Genomic DNA, 18,289 nt, shown 5'->3' on the forward strand with positions numbered 1-18,289 from the left:
CGCCCTGTAACTACTGCCAGATCTCAGCTGGTGTCGGGGCTTTTGTCATTTCTCAGTATCCCACTCGTTGAACGTGTGGATTGGATATGTTGTTACCGACGTCTGGTGAGAATTTCATGTCAATAACACTATTAGAGACCGAGTTACTTGGTCAGGTGTTCAGTACTTACTTGCCCACTGTATAAAGCACCAAATCACAGTCGCGGGCTGCCTGGGGGGCGGGCAGACACGCGGGGCAAAAAGTTGAACCAAGAAGTTGTGGATTTCTGTTTAAACACAGACTGCAGGTGAAATTACTGCGGCTCTGCTTGTTTTCATGGCCGAGTCCGGATCGTGAGTCTCCATCCTTACTGTGTCAGCTGTTGGATTTCTGGGAACATCTCCACTAAAGTTTAATATTAACATCGATCTCACGAGCCATAATTGAATCAGTATTGATGCAAGCGTTCCTCTTTCTTCTGTTTTTTCTTCCTGCTGCTGCTTCGAGCCTGACAGACATTTTGGTCACAGAGAGGAACTAATGATTGTACGGCTGTTTAAAGTGTCCCAGTTTGCCATTATATTGAAGTAGTGTGCAAACAGAAGAACTCCCGTAAGAGGAATGCAGGCACCAATAATAAACCTTTGCCTGCTGTGACAAGTCAACATGAGAAACGTCTGTTAGCTGCAATAAAAGACCATTAGCACCAGCTAATGTCAGCTCAAGCTGCTAGCTGTGAGCACAGAGGGCTACCGAAGTCCTCGAGCCGAGGCTGTTTGTTTCCCCTCTGTCAACAGTGAATAATGTCACTCTCTGCACTGACGCATTGTTTGTAGTCTCCTCTTTCAAATCTTTACATCGCAGATTTTGGGGTGGATACTGCACACCAGAGGACGTCTCACTTTACTGGGAAATGGTTGCATCAGTATAGAAAGAGCTGCGCGGGTTCATTGCAGCCTGTTGCCAAATATCCCAGAGTCCAAACGTTACTGGACAGATGCACATAAAAAATACCCCAAATCTGTAAACTTTGTTGTTGCTGCTTCGGCCACGTTGTGATGTTGTCCTTCTGAATGATGACATGTCAACATAGACTGGAACAGCTGTGTGATCACCCTGCTGATGCCGGCGTGCCTCAGCGATAGCACCGCTACGTTCGACAGACGAGGGGGGGCTGTGACTCCTGAGCCGCTCCTTTAATTCTTCACACTTTCTATTATTTATTTATTTCTTTTTAGAGAGGTTGACCTTTCATGCTTCCACAGAACTTTATTTCACGAAGCTGCTGGGTTTCTTTTGGGCCTGACCTTTCTGTTTTTAAGGCTCAGCAGGGGGGGTGCACGTCCCATCCCCGTGCCTCTGAAGCCTGTACTGCTGCCACCACTGAGCTCTCGTTATGTTGCTAATAGAGTCAGTCAGCGATGTAAGAGGCAGGTACCGTGAAAGCTCTGTGGTGACGCGCAGTTTAATCTGGGAAAGAAAAGCGTCTGCTGAAGATGTTTCATCCCAGAAGCTTCTTCAGTTCTACTGATGAGCAACTGGTGGAAAGTCCCAGATTCAAACCCTGTGGGAGTGGCCCCCCCAGAGGGTCACGGACCCCCTATTGATCCTCTACGTAATCACACGAGCCAAGCTGTGAAACAGGTGTGGGTCACAATCAGCCAAGGTTTCACCAACCGTCTGCCATCTACAATCCACCCACTCACATCCTTCTGACCTCAGCGAATCAGGTGGCAGGGTGGGGCCAGGTTGGCTGATTGTGTGAAATGGAAGCATGTCAGAATAATGTTTTATTCTGGTGCTCGTGCAAATAGTTTAAAAAACATCATGTCTTCACGTATCGTTCTCAAACATGAACGAACCTCAGCGTAACATCTTCTTTGTCATCCACTCATCGTCTTTGAGCTCATTTGACATTTTGAAGGTGGACTAGTTTTCAAAGGCACGCGTTGTACCTGTGCTGTCTTGTACACAGCTCAACCTTAAAACACTTAAAAAAGGCTACACGGAGCATTGTTCCAAATTGTCATAAGAATAGTCAAATACAGCTTTTGCAGCGATGGCGGCCTCTGCCCGCGTTAATGCGTCCGTGGTGTTGTTCAGTAGAAAAGGTGTACGCAGCTTTTCAGTCAGCCTGTGTACCTGGTGAAGCGTCGACTGCACAGATATCATTTTTGTGCAAATGACGCTGAGCCACTGTTTTAAATTGTAACTCCTCAACCTGCTGACTGCCGAGAGTTGCAGGAAGCTTTTATGGTAGCAGACGAGTTGTGCAGTGAGTCAGTGAATGCACGCTGTCAGCTCTTTAAATGAAAGCACTGAATGTTTTTATGTTGCTCACCATTTACGCTGACTGTGTTTTGATGCTGCAGGTGCTGGATGATCCATCGGAGGACAACCTTCACATGGGTATGCACGTCTTTGTTTTATGTGTCCAGATACTTTTGCTCTGTTCTTGCCCTGTGTCTGTAAGCCTGTGGCGTTCGATGCGTATGGCGCCGACAAGTGTACGTGTCATTTATTCAGAGATGGTCGTTTCCCTGCAGACCTGCTTAGGGCTGGCGCGTTATGCAGAAGCTCTCCATCAGCAGTGCCGCAGTCAGGCTGTAGAGTAATACGCAGCCTGGTGGCAGCAGCGGTCACAAACAGGCCGAATGAACAAAAGAATGAAATATTTGGTCTCACGTGTTCGTGTTTCCTTCTCTCCCTGTTTCTGACAGTGTTTGAGCTGATGCGTAAGGGGTGAGTAGAGAACCCGTCCTTCTGTCTCTAAATAATTTAAGGCTCACCCACCCACCTTCTCCTCCTCATTTCTCCACCCTTCATCCCTGCCTCGATCACTGCTGCGCTCTTCTTTCATTACTCTGAGCCGTACGGCCGTTTGTTCCACCTCAGGCTTCAAAGGGATTCGTCATTTTCTTGGGTTTTCAGTTCTTGGCGCTGAAAGCGTTTCACATCCTCATGCATGAGCCGCTCCTTGCTACAGTGCTAAAGACATTATGATGCACAACCTTTTGCTGTTATAACCAAATTGGAGATGAAGGGGACGGCTGGTATCATCCACATGTGCACGTCCTTCTCAAAAAAACTAGCATATTGTGATAAAGTGCATTATTTCCTGTAATGTACTGATAAACATTAGACTTTCACATATTTTAGATTCATTACACACACCTGAAGTAGTTCAAGCCTGTCATTGTTTTAATATTGAAGGTTTTGGCATACAGCTCATGAAAACCCAAAATTCTTATCTCAAAAGATTAGCATATTTCATCCGACCAATAAAAGAAAAGTGTTTTAATACAAAAAGAGTCAACCTTCAAATAATTATGTTCAGTTATGCACTCGATGCTTGATCAGGAATCCTTTTGCAGAGATGACTGCTTCAGTGCGGCGTGGCATGGAGGCAACCAGCCTGTGGCACTGCTGAGGTGTTATGGAGGCCCAGGATGCTTCGATAGCAGCCTTAAGCTCATCCAGAGTGTCGGGACTTGCGTCTCAACTTTCTCTTCACAATATCCCACAGATGCTCTATGGGGTTCAGGTCAGGAGAGCTGGCAGGCCAATTGAGCACAGTAGTACCATGGTCAGGAAACCATTTACCGGTGGTTCTGGCCCTGTGAGCAGGTGCCAGGTCGTGCTGCAAAATGAAATCTTCATCTCCATAAAGCTTTTCAGCAGATGGAAGCATGAAGTGCTCCAAAATCTCCTGATAGCTGCATTGACCCTGCCCTTGATAAAACACAGTGGACCAACACCAGCAGCTGACATGGCACCCAGACCATCACTGACTGTGGGTACTTGACACTGGACTTCAGGCATTTCCCTCGCCCCAGTCTTCCTCCAGACTCTGGCACCTTGATTTCCGAATGACATGCAAAAGTTGCTTTCATCCGAAAACAGTACTTTGGACCACTGAGCAACAGTGCAGCGCTGCTTCTCTGTAGCCCAGGTCAGGCGCTTCTGCCGCTGTTTCTGGTTCAAATGCGGCACCTGTAGCCCATTTCCTGCACACGCCTGTACACGGTGGCTCTGGATGTTTCTACTCCAGACTCAGTCCACTGCTTCCGCAGGTCCCCCAAGGTCTGGAATCGGTCCTTCTCCACAATCTTCCTCAGGGTCCGGTCACCTCTTCTCGTTGTGCAGCGTCTTCTGCCACACTTTTTCCTTCCCACAGACTTCCCACTGAGGTGCCTTGATACAGCACTCTGGGAACAGCGTATTCGTTCAGCAATTTCTTTCTGTGTCTTACTCTTGAGGGTGTCAGTGATGGCCTTCTGGACAGCAGTGAGTCTTAGCCATGATTGGGGTTTTGAGTAATGAACCAGGCTGGGAGTTTTTAAAGGCCTCAGGAATCTTTTGCAGGTGTTTAGAGTTCGTTGATTCAGATGGTTAGGTTAATAGCTCGTTTAGAGAACCTTTTCATGATATGCTCATTTTTTGAGATAAGAATTTTGGGTTTTCATGAGCTGTATGCCAAAACCATCAATATTAAAACAATGAAAGGCTTGAACTACTTCAGGTGTGTGTAATGGATCTAAAATATATGAAAGTCTAATGTTTATCAGTACATTACAGGAAATAATGCACTTTATCACAATATGCTAATGTTTTGAGAAGGACGTGTATGCGTAAATAACTTTATCCTTTTCATATGAAGCTGTTTTAAAGGATGGATTTGCTCTCTTACTGCCTCTGAGTCGGCTGCTGTTAGCGTGAGCGTCGGGCAGCTTGATGTTCACTTCATAGAGCTTACAGTCACGCTGTTATCTTTGCTGTAACAGCTCGTTTCACCCATGCAGTCACTGCTTTGCTGCTCTGACATGAAGCTGCATTTAAAAGCCTGAGCAAATGAACTGTAAGCAGAACAAACACGGCAGCAGCCGCTCTGTGTGAAAGCGTCATGCTGCTGGTAATGTTCATAATTTGGTGCTGCAAAGCGTCACCTCCTCATTAACAGCTCTGAGTAACACGTGGAGACTGGTGTGCAGCTTTAGACACACAGAGGGTTTTTAAAAGCATCCAAAAAGAGAGCACAGACACTCACACACAAAAGTACAATGACATTTGTGAATGTGTTTTCCCACACACGTCAGTCATTAATGAGCAAAAATGATATTATGATGTATTTGTAAGGAACAAAGTCATTTAAAAGTATTTGTTGACGTCTGTTTCATTCATTAGAGACAAAGAGGCAGAAAGATTTAAACGTTTGGTGAAGGCAGAAGATGTTTGATCAGATCTGTGATTATTACACAGAAGAGTCAGCTGTTGCTTTGTTGTTTAAATTGGTTTTTAAAAATATGGATGATGCTCAAAGATAACGTTGGTTCTTCACATGTGAAGGATTTAAATGGATCCTCTGTGGAGATGTCAACCAGCCCTTTCACAGATTTGTTCCTTATAAATGTGCAGTTTGAGATGGGATGAATGTGAATTCAAACTTAGTGATAATAAATGTTTATAGAGATATCTGTCTGTATGCGGTGTTATCCATCGGTATCAGTGCGTGATGGAATACGGAGCGCGACGCAGGAAAATGCTGGGATGGTTGGGATGATGTGGCTCCCAGCACCGTCTGCAGCGTCACAGCATTGTTGAAATTACAGCGAGGGCTTCGTTCGTGTCCTCGTGTGTAACTTGCTGTCATCCAATCAGACGCGTAGCTGCCTGCTGCTGAGCGTCGGAGCTTAAATCACATTTAGAGTCAACAGCACAGCTACCAGTGAAACAACTGTTACACATAATCTGCACATTTGTCTGTCACGCTGCCTGTGTTGTGTGTGTCTGCGTGGATTTGCAGCCCAGTGATGGAGGTGCCCACAGACAGTCCTTTATCAGAAGAGCAAGCTCGCTTATACTTCAGAGACGTCATCCTGGGTATCGAATACTGTAAGTACCACGCACCCTCACAAAGTGACTAAAAGATTCAAAGCAGTCATTTTAGCGCCGTGTGAGATTGGCGACCTGTCCAGCTCTGCCTCTCGCCCTGTCGCAGCAGCCCCTCTCCATCTTTGAGCCAGCTTCTATTAAACGATACAGCTTTGCCCGTGCCCAGGCCTCGTGTGTTGCAGGTGATTAATTTCAGCAGGCGATGATCTTAATCGTTTAGGAGCAGTGCCGTGTCATCCTGAGCTCCATGGTGGTAACAATGGGACAAAATGGAAAAGTACAGTCACCAGTAAAGCCCAGTCACCCAGTGCTAATGAAGCAGGTTCCTCTGATCACACAGCTGTTTGCTAAGCATTAGGGTTTGTTCCCACTTTAAGTAATGATGGATTTCAAAAGTCCAAATTGTTCCAATTACAGATCAGTTCAACCTGCTTCTGCTGATTATTTCCATTTTTTAAACCTTATAATTAAAACCTGCGTTTGAAAGGAAAAGCTCTTCCCGTCACCATGTTCAGCTGACAGTTATAATTACTCGTTAGTGTTCATGTTGACATTTAATTACAAGTAATATTGAAACATTGTTTCAGTACCTAAAATACCTAATGGTTGTTTTTTTGCAAATCCTGAGGTGGAACTTTGGAAACTGATGAAAGAATAATTATAATGAGCTCATATGTAACACTTTGTTCTGTTGTGTGTCAGTGTCTGTTTCTCTCTTTATGTCTACAATGTAACGTAGCATTTCTTCTACATGATCCCAGCTGTATTTTAGTGTGTTCACGGTTGGCAACAAGTAACATTAAAAGAAGTCAAACGGAGCGAAATTCATTGGAACCAGCTGCTGTGGTGAAATCGTTCACCAAACAATATTTGTTCAAATGCAATATTTACAATTTGTGCTCATGTATGTTTGTTTGTTTGTTGTTATTTTTGTTTGCTTTACATTGCATCCACCATGGCAGGCGTTTACACCGCCATCCAACCAGTGAAAGGTCACTGGTTCCTCTTTGAGCTTGAGCCACATAATATAATATTAACCTTTATAATGCAATGCTTTGTTAAAGATTGAAATAATTCCCAACAATTTTGGCTTGTTCTCGAATTTGGGAACCTCCCATTTGCTGAGAGTATTTATTTTCCTCCAGTTTGAACACCAATCAGGACGCAGGCTGAAGAAGCGCAGCTCTACCCTCATAATGACACAATCACCACAGTCTGGGCTTTGTTCTTCCCCATGAAGACGACATTTCACCACCTGCCCTCTGCCCTAATGACATGTTCTCAAACCTCGGTGTATACGAGTAAAGATGCGACCTGAGGATCCTCAGGCTGCGTTCCGGGTTCTGCGTTTTTCCAAGGATAGTTCCAGTTTGTGTTTAGAAGCTGGAAATATTCCAGAAAACAGAAATAAGCTTCCACGTGTCCAAAGGGGAAACTTGCGCTCTCTTCTTTGTGTTTTCTTTTTTTATCCCAGTGCACTACCAGAAGATTGTCCACCGCGACATCAAACCCTCTAACTTGTTACTCGGGGACGATGGCCATGTGAAGATAGCAGACTTTGGAGTCAGCAACCAGTTTGAGGGCAACGACGCTTTGCTGTCCAGCACTGCTGGCACTCCGGCTTTCATGGCACCAGAGACGCTGTCAGATGCGCGAAAGAGCTTCAGTGGAAAAGTGAGTGAACTCGATGAACATGAAGAGAGTTTAAAGTGTAGTGTTTGATGTGACCCAAACTGAAAACGCTGAACCCGAGCCTCCAACTCCAAATGACAGCTGCTGAGCTACAATGAGTTTCTGGCGTTTAGCCGGCCCAAGAACAAGGAAGTGATCGACACCGGGATAACGACAGTGGTCTTGTGTTCAGTTTCCATCGAATGAATCAGAAATGTTTCACCTTGTTATTTCCACAGTTAGACGATGAGCAGTTCTGTCTATAGCAGATAAGCTTCCATCTTTTTTATCGTGATGAGGCTGAATATAACGCACAGCCGCTGATTGGACAAACCACACACTGTATATCAGCACAAAGGCCTCACGCCAACATGAGGACCTGACACTTGTTGGTGATCCCACGCACAGCAGCAGCAAATCAAACCGAGTCCAGAGTCCAGACCTGAACCCGGCTGAGGTGGTGCGGCGGGATCTAAGAAACTGATGAAGCCAAACAGAAAACTCAACATTTGTTTTGGTTTAATGACATTGTGTGTTTTTTATTATGTTCTCATACGAGAAACCTTAAAATTGTAGAGGGTGGACACTTTATGAGACACTGCCAGTCCTTTAGAGATTTGTATAATAGTACTTTGATGGTCCTGATTGTTGCCGTAGTCCTTATTTCGGTGAAATAAGCCAATTGTTTTTAACGTAACTAGCAGGTGGATGTGAACGTCCACACGCTGGAGCTGCTGCAGGGAGGGGTTAAGACATCAACATCACCAAATCGTCCCTTTTCTCCCCTCAACCCTCCATCACAGACTTTGTCAGGTTGTATTCTGCGGTTGTCTGAAAGGACAGACTGGTGGATTCGCTCAGACGCTGACCATGAACGAGGGGCCGGAGCAGCTGATTACAGACAGAAGCCATCAGGGTGTAAGAGTCACCGGAGTGCCTCCGTCTGCTGTTTGGGGGTTTAGAGCATTTTAAGAGCTGCACTTCTAGTTTCTGCCTGATGACTCGGCCTCTGTAAAGATGTGATTTGGCCAAACTGTTTTCAGAGGATGTGCAAATCAGCAGACAGGATGCTTCATGTCACGTCTGCAGCAGTGTGGCTGAGATATTGCACAGGTTCAGAGGGCTGCTTTAATCATCCGTATCTATCAGGGATCACAAACAGATCCGAGCTACAGGGAGCGAGGGGTGGGGGGCACATGTGCCGCTGCTATGTCATCACATAAATTCATCTTCAGGGTATCTGACAGTAGCTGCCCCCAAACAATAACCTTAAAACGACTCTTGTCCTCTACATGTTTCCCATTTATCTGAATATAATGTCACTGCTGGAACTGTCTTACAGGCGCTGGATGTTTGGGCCATGGGGGTTACCCTCTACTGCTTCGTCTTTGGAAAGGTAAATGTGACGTCTGCCCCACAAGTCTTCGTTTAAAAGCATAGAAGAATGTGGGAGCGCAGTTTTGAAACAGCAGCTTTCTCGTGCTGTCGTTGAATGTAATGAATCCAAGCGGCCGATTGCTGCTGTTGTTCGTCTCGGTCGTCTTTTCTGATATTGGCCCGGTGCAGCAGTCATCGTGCATGTGTGTTCTTGTGGTTTTCACCTCCTTTCTTCTGCTCTTCCTGCAGTGTCCCTTCATTGACGAGTACATACTGGCGTTGCATAATAAGATAAGGACCAAGCCTGTAGAATTCCCAGAAACGTAAGTTTCCACTTTATTGAAATGGACAGTCATCATCTTCACTTTAGTTATCCTTCGTCTGCAACGCGGTCACGAAAACGTCTTCTTCTGTTCTTTTTCCCCAAAAAGCTTGGCAGGATGAACGTCACCAACATGTGAATCAAAACGAGCTGAAAAAGCAAACGGAGGCTTCAGTAGCTACATGAATACAAGGTCAAAGAAAAGCTGGCAGGCCTGCTCACTGTAGGGGAATATCATAGAGCGAATAAAAGACAGATGTTAGGCAGTGGTGGAGGAGGACACGCTGAGAAGGGAGAAGAAGTGAAGAAGGGCGGTGTGAGGACAGGGCTCAGTGTTGGTGTTGGACTGTGCCTTCCAACAGCCGCGTTCATTAAATCCACACATATCTGTTCTATTCCAACAGAATGTAGCAGATTATTGTTAGCTAAAGCTACTTAGTATCGTGCGTACCTTCCTTTTTTAAATTTGTGTGTGTCATAAACGGTGGAGCATGCACGTCACGCACCGCGGCCTCCATCTCTTTTTTAAGCGTCTGTGGCATAAAGACAATAAAATGCAATTAGTGAAAAAGTCTCATCATTTATTCATCTGAACACTTGAGTACATATTTTTGGCTAACTGCTTCTAGCATTAATCCAAGCTGACTATATATTTTAACAGTTTAGCCCTTTTGGCTAGCTAGTGCACTTTACCAGCTGCTGCTTGTGTCAGCTGGTTACTTCTAGCTGCTAATTTATTTTTAACTAAATGTGGTATTTTTGTGTTGTGGCTGATCAAATATAAATATAATTATGTCTGTTTGTCTATATGACATTACTGGCATGCAGTAAGCCTCCCTTTCAGTTACAGTCACCCCCTCAAACAACAGCCAAAGCTGCCTGAAGGAAAAAGTCTTCATACAAATACAGACCATTTACCGTTTTCAGGGCTGCTATAAATTTCTTTCACTTAATAGAAAAGCCTTTTTTTTTTCTTTTTTTTCTTTTTCTAAGAGCGGTTTGGAATATGTGGGAGGAGTTAAGTGAGCATTTCTTACAAAGAGCAGAAATGACGGCTCTGTTACACAAAGGGGCCAAAATGTTTCTGCTGGCTTCACTTTGTCCAACATGTGACGACCTGTTGGCAGTTTAATGCCGAGCCTGTGTTTAGACTTCATGTGACCAAATCTTCCAGCGGTGAATAAAAGTTTTGATTCGTTTTTGGGGACGTTTTTTTCCCACAGCGAGTCCAAGAAATGAGTAAATGATCTTTTGCATGTTAACAAACACGGCTTGATACAGGAGACAGCAGAAAAGTCATAATTTCATGCTGTTCTTGTTGAGTGTGTCTCATGTTAAATACAATCATTCGATTTCCTCCTCAGGTAAACATGATGGAAACATGTGGGTCAGAAAACTTTTCCCAAATCGTCATTTTGTTTTTTCTTCAGGCCCAAAATCAGTGAAGAGCTGCAGAAGCTGATCTTGCAGATGTTGGATAAGAACCCCGACAGCAGGATCAGCATCCCAGAGATCAAGGTACCAAACTGATGGATGATAAGAAAACCAGCTCAGATTACTGTCCTTCAGCTTTAGCACCTTCTTCATACTTATAAAGCATCGCTGTGATTTTCTCACTGCTGATTAACACATGAGATTGTGACCTCGCTGTGTTCCTACAGAGTAGTTCTTAGACAAACTGAGTGTGTATTAGTGCCGTGGATGGTCCACAATCATGGCCCGATCACATTCCCACGCCCCACTGTGTCTCCATCACACAATCTAGTCATGAGTCATGTGACTCTTTTTCTGTGTGTTCGTGGAGATATGGAGGCTCTCGGGCGTCGTGCACGTCCTCGTGCACAAACACACGATGACTCAAAAACCAAAAAAAGCATTTTTATTGTGACCTTGCACACAGCGTTGGCTCACCTCGTATTTTAAAAAGAAGAGGCTTGAATATTTCCTGTTAATGCAGCTGTTACAGTCGCATGTGTCGTGTGAGATTTGCATTACCTCGGAAAGTCGGATAAATCTGGGACAACCTGGCATGTGCATCTGCCTGCAGAGCTGTCAGCTGTGAGCCTTCAGCAGAGTCAAAGGAGCTCTGAGTGCAAACAAAGCAGGCCATCCTTGGGCTGCTGGAATCAACTGACAATCGGAGACAAACATGCGGTGAGCTCAGCTGCAGAACGGTGTAGTAAACGAAGTGCCGTCATATCCAGTCAAAGGCTGATTCAACAGTATCTAATTACAAAGGCTGTAATCAGCCTGAAGAAAAGAGGCTTAAATATACAAATACACAGGCGTGACACGGGTATCTGAAGCACAGCAGAGGCATCACATGTTCCCATTGGGTCACTAATGTTTGCTAATGTTTGACAGAAAGAGCCTGTTTCATTCGGCACATTTAATCAGCTTATATTTATATTCAACTTTTGTAACTGTCTAAATGTTTGGCACACAGTTGGAGAACTTGGCTTTCTTGCACCTCCAACATGGAAAAAGGGAAATGCAGAGCAAATCCATCCCGCCCTCTCTGCAGCCCACAGAGGGTCTCGTTGCGTGAAGTGGGAAATGCGCAGCAGTGATTGGTCAGTGAATGTCACTTAGGTCACACTGATGCCTTGAATCACCTACGACGTCTTACCATGTTGGTTCTTGCAGAGTAACACTTGTAATCAGTACTGAGGACTGTAATCTGAGGACCGCGCAGCCTGAAACAAACCTTCCTGTAAACGTAGGAAAGCTCGCGTTTGCCATTAAATCATTGCTTGGACACAAGCTGGTAAACTGACTGTATTTACTGCTGTGCGTTTCTGTGAACCTCTGGGTGTCAAGTTATGAAAGTGCCCTATTTCACTGCGGTCCATGCCCTTTCAGATGGACCCGTGGGTGACCCAGGGAGGTGCTGACCCCCTGCCTCTGGAGGAGGACCACTGCTCTGTGGTAGAGGTGACAGAGGAGGACATCCAGAACTCCGTCAAATTCGTTCCCAGCCTCTCTGCAGTGGTAAGAAACACAGAGTGTCCTCCGTTTATCAAACTGCTGCGTGCAGCAGCACTCAGACTAGCTGCTCTTAACAACCACAGCCTTCTGTCTGCTAACCAAAGATGTGACAAAGCGCAGCCAGACAGAGGGGCGGGGTTTCATCACTGTTCAACCATAAAAGAGCCAAATGAATGCATTTGAATGTCTCCATTATGTGTCTCCTTAAATGCACTAATGTTGCATTCATTTGAAAGCAAGCTCACATAATAAGCTGTGCAATCACTGCAGACCCTCAGCCTGGGCTTCTGTTAACTGTGTTGGACATTATTAGTCTAACGAAATGAATTGAATTAGGGAAGCTGAGGACGGTATACTGCACACCAAGACCAGAGTCAACACAGAATAAGTGAGAAGTTTTCCAGTTTAAAAAAAGCTCATTACAGCAGCAGGTTACGTTATATGTATACAGTTACAGCAGTAACACAAAGTCCTCTATGAGCAAGCACTCGGTAACAGTGGGAGGGAAAAACTCCCTGTTAACAGGAAGAAGAGGCAAGACGAGACACGCTGGGCAGGAGAGCCAGAGATTAACAACGAATGATTAAATGCAGAGCGGCGAATAAACAGAGAGTGAAGACGAAACACTCAGTGCATCATGGGAAACCCCAGCAGATTAGGCCTGTTGAAGAATGAAGATCACCTGATACGTCGCCACAACATTAGTAACAATATTAGAGGAACATTGTAACCACTTGTCTGCTCCACATGTTGAGAACAGTGTTTCCCCCTGCATGTCTGTAACAGTACGGCGCCCCCTGCGCCCCCTCTCATGTAACTCGTGTTCGTCCCGTGTTTGTCTGTTTCAGATCTTGGTAAAGGCCATGCTGAGAAAGCGCTCCTTCAGTAACCCCTTTGAGTGCCCAAGCCGGCGGGAGGAGAGGTCCATGTCTGCACCTGGTAGTCTGCTCATGTAAGAGTTCAGCTTCCTGATTGTCTGCAGCTCAGTACTTGCTTATCTTGTCTTTGAAGACGATCTTTTTGCTTGAGATTCTAACGTAGATCTTTTCTCCACACCTGTCTCCTTCTTCTTCAGGTTAAATAGCGCTCATTTTTTGCAGCAGCAGCTGCTGCTTCCTTGTGTTGCCATAGCATCATAATTCACTCTTTCATTGTATGCAGTGGAGCTTACAGCTTGTATAAGTGTTTCTTTGTGTGTTGCTTTTAGCTCTCAAGACTAGAAGGACTCAGCGTGACGCAGAATGAGCTAGTGCCTCAGGCTGAGCTTGATTTGTCAGTAACGTGGATTCAAAGTATCACAGGTGTCAGTGGCCAATCGGCTCGTCCCGTCCCCGCTGTGCATTTTCAACTTGTATAGCCGAAAACAAACAGGCGCACGCACAGCTGTTAGCAGGTGTGTCGTGGGCACCGTGGGACTGTCTTCTGATGATGAACATGCTGCTGCTCGTGGACCGTTACACGCTCGGCCGTCAGAGGTGGAGGTGTTTTCACAGCATATGGATGTTTGAATAATACTGCCCCCTGCTGCACAGTGGAAATCCAACTATATGGCTATCATAGAGTAATGAATACAATTCTGAGTGAGTACAATATGTTTATGTAAAGATGTCAGATATTATTTTATAAACATATGGACACATAACCAAAAACCACTGGAAAGCTCTGAGAGCCTTGATTTCCTCCACGTCAAAGTCCAAGTGGAGCAGAGCTGGTGGGATATTTTTCTCCTTTGATGAGGGGAAGCAAATGAATGCTAACGGCTAATGTGACTGACAGATGCTACCAGTGCCAGACGCTTTTTTTCACCAGGATTTGTGGGGGAAAGATGACGTAGCCGCTATTATATGTTGTCCTATTTTGATGAAACATCACAGGTGGCAGCTTCTTGTGTCCATGGTGACTGTATCCAGGGAAGCTCTGCTGACTCAGCAAAGATTTGAGTTTCTCGCTAAGCTACAGTTTCTCAGGCTGGAATTCAACTAGAAAATTTCCGGCCTGCATGTTTGAAATTGAATGCACCATTAACACCAGTGTTCCCATGCAGCCCACCAAAGTATATTTGGAGACAAATTTTCCCCTTTCTTTCATCCAGGAAAAAAAGAAGTTCATCAACAGCCAGTTTGAGTGGAAAGTCCCGTCGCTTTATTTTGAAAGTTCTGCTGCAGCTAAACCCAGCCTTTTGTGGCTCGTGCTTGTCTATCAGGGTCATTGTATTGACAGTTGTCAGTATCATTGAGCTGCTGCGCTGAGCTGCAGCTGCAGACAAAAGTCCTTTTGCTCTGGTTATCGGCGCATCCTGAGTCAGAGTGCAGTTTTCAGATTCAGCCACAGGGAGGCCTTTAAAAATGTGTTATTTACTTTGCAATGCTACGATACAAATGAAACTCTGAGGTGTGTGATCATTTTTGAAAGATGCTAAAAGTGCAGCTGGACCCTACGTGGTGGGGAGGCGGGTTTCCTCCCACGGGCCTGCGTTCCTTTGTCCTCTCATATGTGACTTGTCCATCTTCTCTCCCACTTTGCTGCAGGGACTCGTGGCCCTTCCGGCCCTCTTTTAAACTTCAGCCCTCACTCAGGTAACACTTTGTGCGAAGCAGTCCGGCCTCTGTCTGTCCCACATCCTCCAGCCGCTGCTCCATCATCATTTTCGATCCTTAAACTTGTGCTTGTCCACATCACGAGATGTGATGGCAGAGCAGCCTTCCCCTGCTGTCGTGTCCCTGCTGCTGTCATTTAAAAGCCATCCTACGTCCATAAAGCCTTCTGTGTGTTTTTGATATTCATCATGCATCAACAACATCCAGACCTTCTCTAATTAGCAGGCTTGGTAGTGTCAGCATTTAGATAATTCCCTCTCTGCTGCTGTCCAACCTCGAATGATCATAAGAGCTGTGACCCGTGTTTGTGGTTTTTCTTGTCTCTTTTTAGAAAGGCCAGCACGGGCGATGGACCCAGAGAAGGAGAGCTGGAGGACCTGCATGAAGATGAGCCCTCCTCTTGAGTCCCAGCGACCCTCCTGCGTGCGCAGCGTCCTCTTTATATCCACTTACGCCTTCATTCACACCTCAAAGTGGTCACACAGTGCAAACGTATCATTCTGCACCTGAAACACAAAAACTCGAGGTTTTTTGTTTTGTTTTTTGGGGAGAAGTTTGTCATGTGACGTACACGCTTGCTTCTGCGCTGTGGAGCTGTTTTATCCTCAGCCGATGTGAGGAACACGAGCACGTCTGTGGATCATCACCGGTTTATTTTGCTGGCCTGAAACTGTATTACAGGCAAAGACAGACGAGTTTTTCCCATTGTGCATGGCGAATATTTAGACCGCATCTTCAGCCCGTCTGCAGCCACCTGACAGGAGGAAACAGACCTCAGCATGTAAAGGACACTGCACTGTCTCCTAAGTGAACTACGAGGCTTTCATTTCATCAGTCACTGTAATGTTGTACATACGTGTCTTGTGGTATCTGCTGTGTTATTGTGAAGACCCTTTAAGCATATCTGTGCCAACCTTTATTCTGAAGCAGGTGCTTCCTGCGCTGCCTTCAGACACCTCGATCGACTGCCTGGCAGTGATCGCAGGGTGACTGCGAGCTGTGTGTTAGTCTGTCCTTCACGCTGCTTCTCCTAATGCGTCGTCTGTGTCAGTCTGGTGGTTCTTGTTTCTTTGATGCTCTGCTGTTGGATGTGTTTGCGATCGGATGGGAAAAGTTTTTGGATGGTGAGAACGAATGTAGTGGAAAACTGATGTTACTCTGTATGTAAGCACTGTTCCAATTTATACGTTATTTATAATATTAATATATTGTGAAGTTCTTGGATGCAGAGCTGATTTTAAAGCATAAATAATCTGCATACAAATGAATCACTGAGTGCTTTGTAGAAGAAATCGAATCATGTTGTTCGTTATTATATTAAGGAGAAGCGTCTGTACCCAAATCATTTTAATGTGAAATGATGCATGCACCTTTACTCTCAGGAAACACTGACCTGCTCTCTTTTTAAACAGTCTGTCACCTGTGTTGAAGCGCATTCACAGAAGAGGAAAATAAGGAAACTGTGCTTCAGAGACAATCATCAAGGATCAGATACATTAGTGATCGTTTCCCCTTCAGCTCTGTCTAGTGGACCATGCAGAGCTGTCACTGCGGCGTCAGGCTGCTCCCACATAAAGCCATGAAGGAGCAGAAATTTCATCCAGAAGAGCTTCAGGCGGACTCTGGACAAAGAGCAGCAGACGGAGGAGGTGCTGGAGCAGGGCTGGTGTTTGTCCATCCGCAGCTGATGGTGTCGTGTTTTTGACTTCATGTTTTCATTTTGTTGTTGCTCTTGTTAATTTGAAGTTTTGGTGAGCTTTTAGAAAAGGACCGTGTGTTTGTGTTGGCACAACGTGTCAGTGCAGCCGCAAACTTCTCATTATAATAAATGGGAACACAGATAATGCACGCGCTGGCCACCGCAACATCACTGTTTCCTGTAAACGTTGACATCTGCTTACACAGTGAGGAGGAAGCAAAATATAAAGCATGGCTGTCCGTGAACACGGAGTTGTGTTCTCGTGATTTTCCATTTGATAACCTGTCAAAGTGCCAACAGTAGATGCTGACGATGGCCAGTGAATCAGCTGTGCACATGTGAACCCTCTACAAATGTGGGCGTGGTGGATAAAAGAAAGAGAGGCGTGTCCATTTAAAGGCGCTTGGTTTAACAACGTGTCCTGGTGTGTTACCCCTGTGGGGGGAGAGCTGGGGGAGCGCTCGGAGCAGCGTTGTCCTCTGGCTGGTTGATGCAGCTCGTTTCCTCCAGGGAAGGATGCTAGCTTAGGCTCGAGGCGTGCAAACGGGATTTCAGGCCGTGTTGTTGAGCCGGGGGACATGACGTCACAACTGCTGTGACGTCAGTCATAAACTTTATCATCATCCTGACGTTTTGATGTTCAGCTCTAAATGCTGCACACCTTTAATGAAGGCAACCAAAAATGTCACATGACGTCTTCTGTTTGACGTCACCTGTTTAAACGCTCGTCCTTCTGATTCTCGCGTTTTTATTCTGGGTGTTGTTGTGCTGGACGTTTGTGGGTCAAAGGTACTTTATTGTTGTCTTTACAGCTCTCGACCTTTAACCTGTGTTTTTGTTTATGTTCAAATTCTTGCACTTTTCCACTTAAGTATGTATAACGTCATTATTGTGAGTACGTTTAACACTACTTCGGCCATTAAACACTGTACAGTTTGTGTGTGTCCACCTGTGAAACACCGTATGTGCTTGTTGTCTAATCTCACTGCTGACAACATGCAAAATAGTGAAATACTGTGAAACTGTACGGAGGGGGCAGGTGTGCGCTCAGGACATTCTCACTGATCACTAAATATCACAACAACAATATTTAAACCGTGGGATTTTCCTCTGTGGCCATTTCACGGTGGAAACCCTGAACTCCAGCATAGATTAATCCCAAAATATGTCAGTTTGTTCATACGGGTCTATTTCTCCACCAGAGGTTTCCTTCCTTTTAGATGTTTTTCATCATTCAAAACCCTTGAATGATTTAAATGGCCATGAATCAAAGATCACCTGTGCGTGACCTTTGAAACCCTGCATAATTAGAGTATATATATATATAAACCAGGCGACCCTCCCGTGGATTGATCAGACCTGCTGCTGTTGCTGCAGTGACACAGAAGAAAAGTCAGTGGGTGTGGCATGACTCGTTTTATTGTGATTTCAGGTCATATTTAGATCCAAAGGACGGAGACTATGGTGGAGTCTGTACATAATATGAAATCCGGGACTATGTGACTCTCCTGGTCTGTGCGCATGCGCGTGTGCCTGTCTCAAAGGCATCCGCCGTCTCGTGTCGTCTCGTGCTTTTCTCTGACTGTACCCACTAAAACGGAAGCATGGCACATCCATATGTAAATGTAAATATGTACCGATATATATATAAATGCGCTATTTTTTGCATGCTTTTTGTACACATACTCGAAGAAATAAAGAAATCTGAATCATTTCAACATTTTTCTCAGGTTCTGTTCGACCAAAGCAAAAAGAAACTGCGC

At 45.2% G+C, this 18,289-nt stretch overlaps 1 protein-coding gene across 3 annotated transcripts in view; it reads left to right on the top strand.

The window, feature by feature from the left end:
• camkk1a (calcium/calmodulin-dependent protein kinase kinase 1, alpha a) overlaps nt 1-18,244 on the top strand; it is a 53,339-nt gene extending 35,095 nt beyond the window's left edge. Inside the window, exons 7-17 of one of the 3 annotated variants that reach the window (XM_026182292.2) lie at nt 2,353-2,389; nt 2,701-2,722; nt 5,784-5,872; nt 7,347-7,546; nt 8,886-8,939; nt 9,170-9,243; nt 10,673-10,760; nt 12,105-12,233; nt 13,079-13,182; nt 14,759-14,806; nt 15,159-18,244. In XM_026182292.2, the coding sequence (XP_026038077.2) occupies nt 2,353-2,389; nt 2,701-2,722; nt 5,784-5,872; nt 7,347-7,546; nt 8,886-8,939; nt 9,170-9,243; nt 10,673-10,760; nt 12,105-12,233; nt 13,079-13,182; nt 14,759-14,806; nt 15,159-15,231 (918 nt within the window). In that variant the 3' untranslated portion in view covers nt 15,232-18,244. Of the gene's footprint in view, nt 1-2,352; nt 2,390-2,700; nt 2,723-5,783; nt 5,873-7,346; nt 7,547-8,885; nt 8,940-9,169; nt 9,244-10,672; nt 10,761-12,104; nt 12,234-13,078; nt 13,183-13,437; nt 13,809-14,758; nt 14,807-15,158 lie in introns of those variants that run through there. The other 2 variants (XM_080306953.1, XM_026182294.2) reach the window with 2 other exon arrangements.
• Nucleotides 18,245-18,289: the final 45 nt, after the last annotated feature.

This window comes from Astatotilapia calliptera, chromosome 10 (genome assembly GCF_964374335.1).
Source record: "Astatotilapia calliptera chromosome 10, fAstCal68.1, whole genome shotgun sequence".
NCBI classification, from domain to species: Eukaryota; Metazoa; Chordata; class Actinopteri; order Cichliformes; family Cichlidae; genus Astatotilapia; species Astatotilapia calliptera.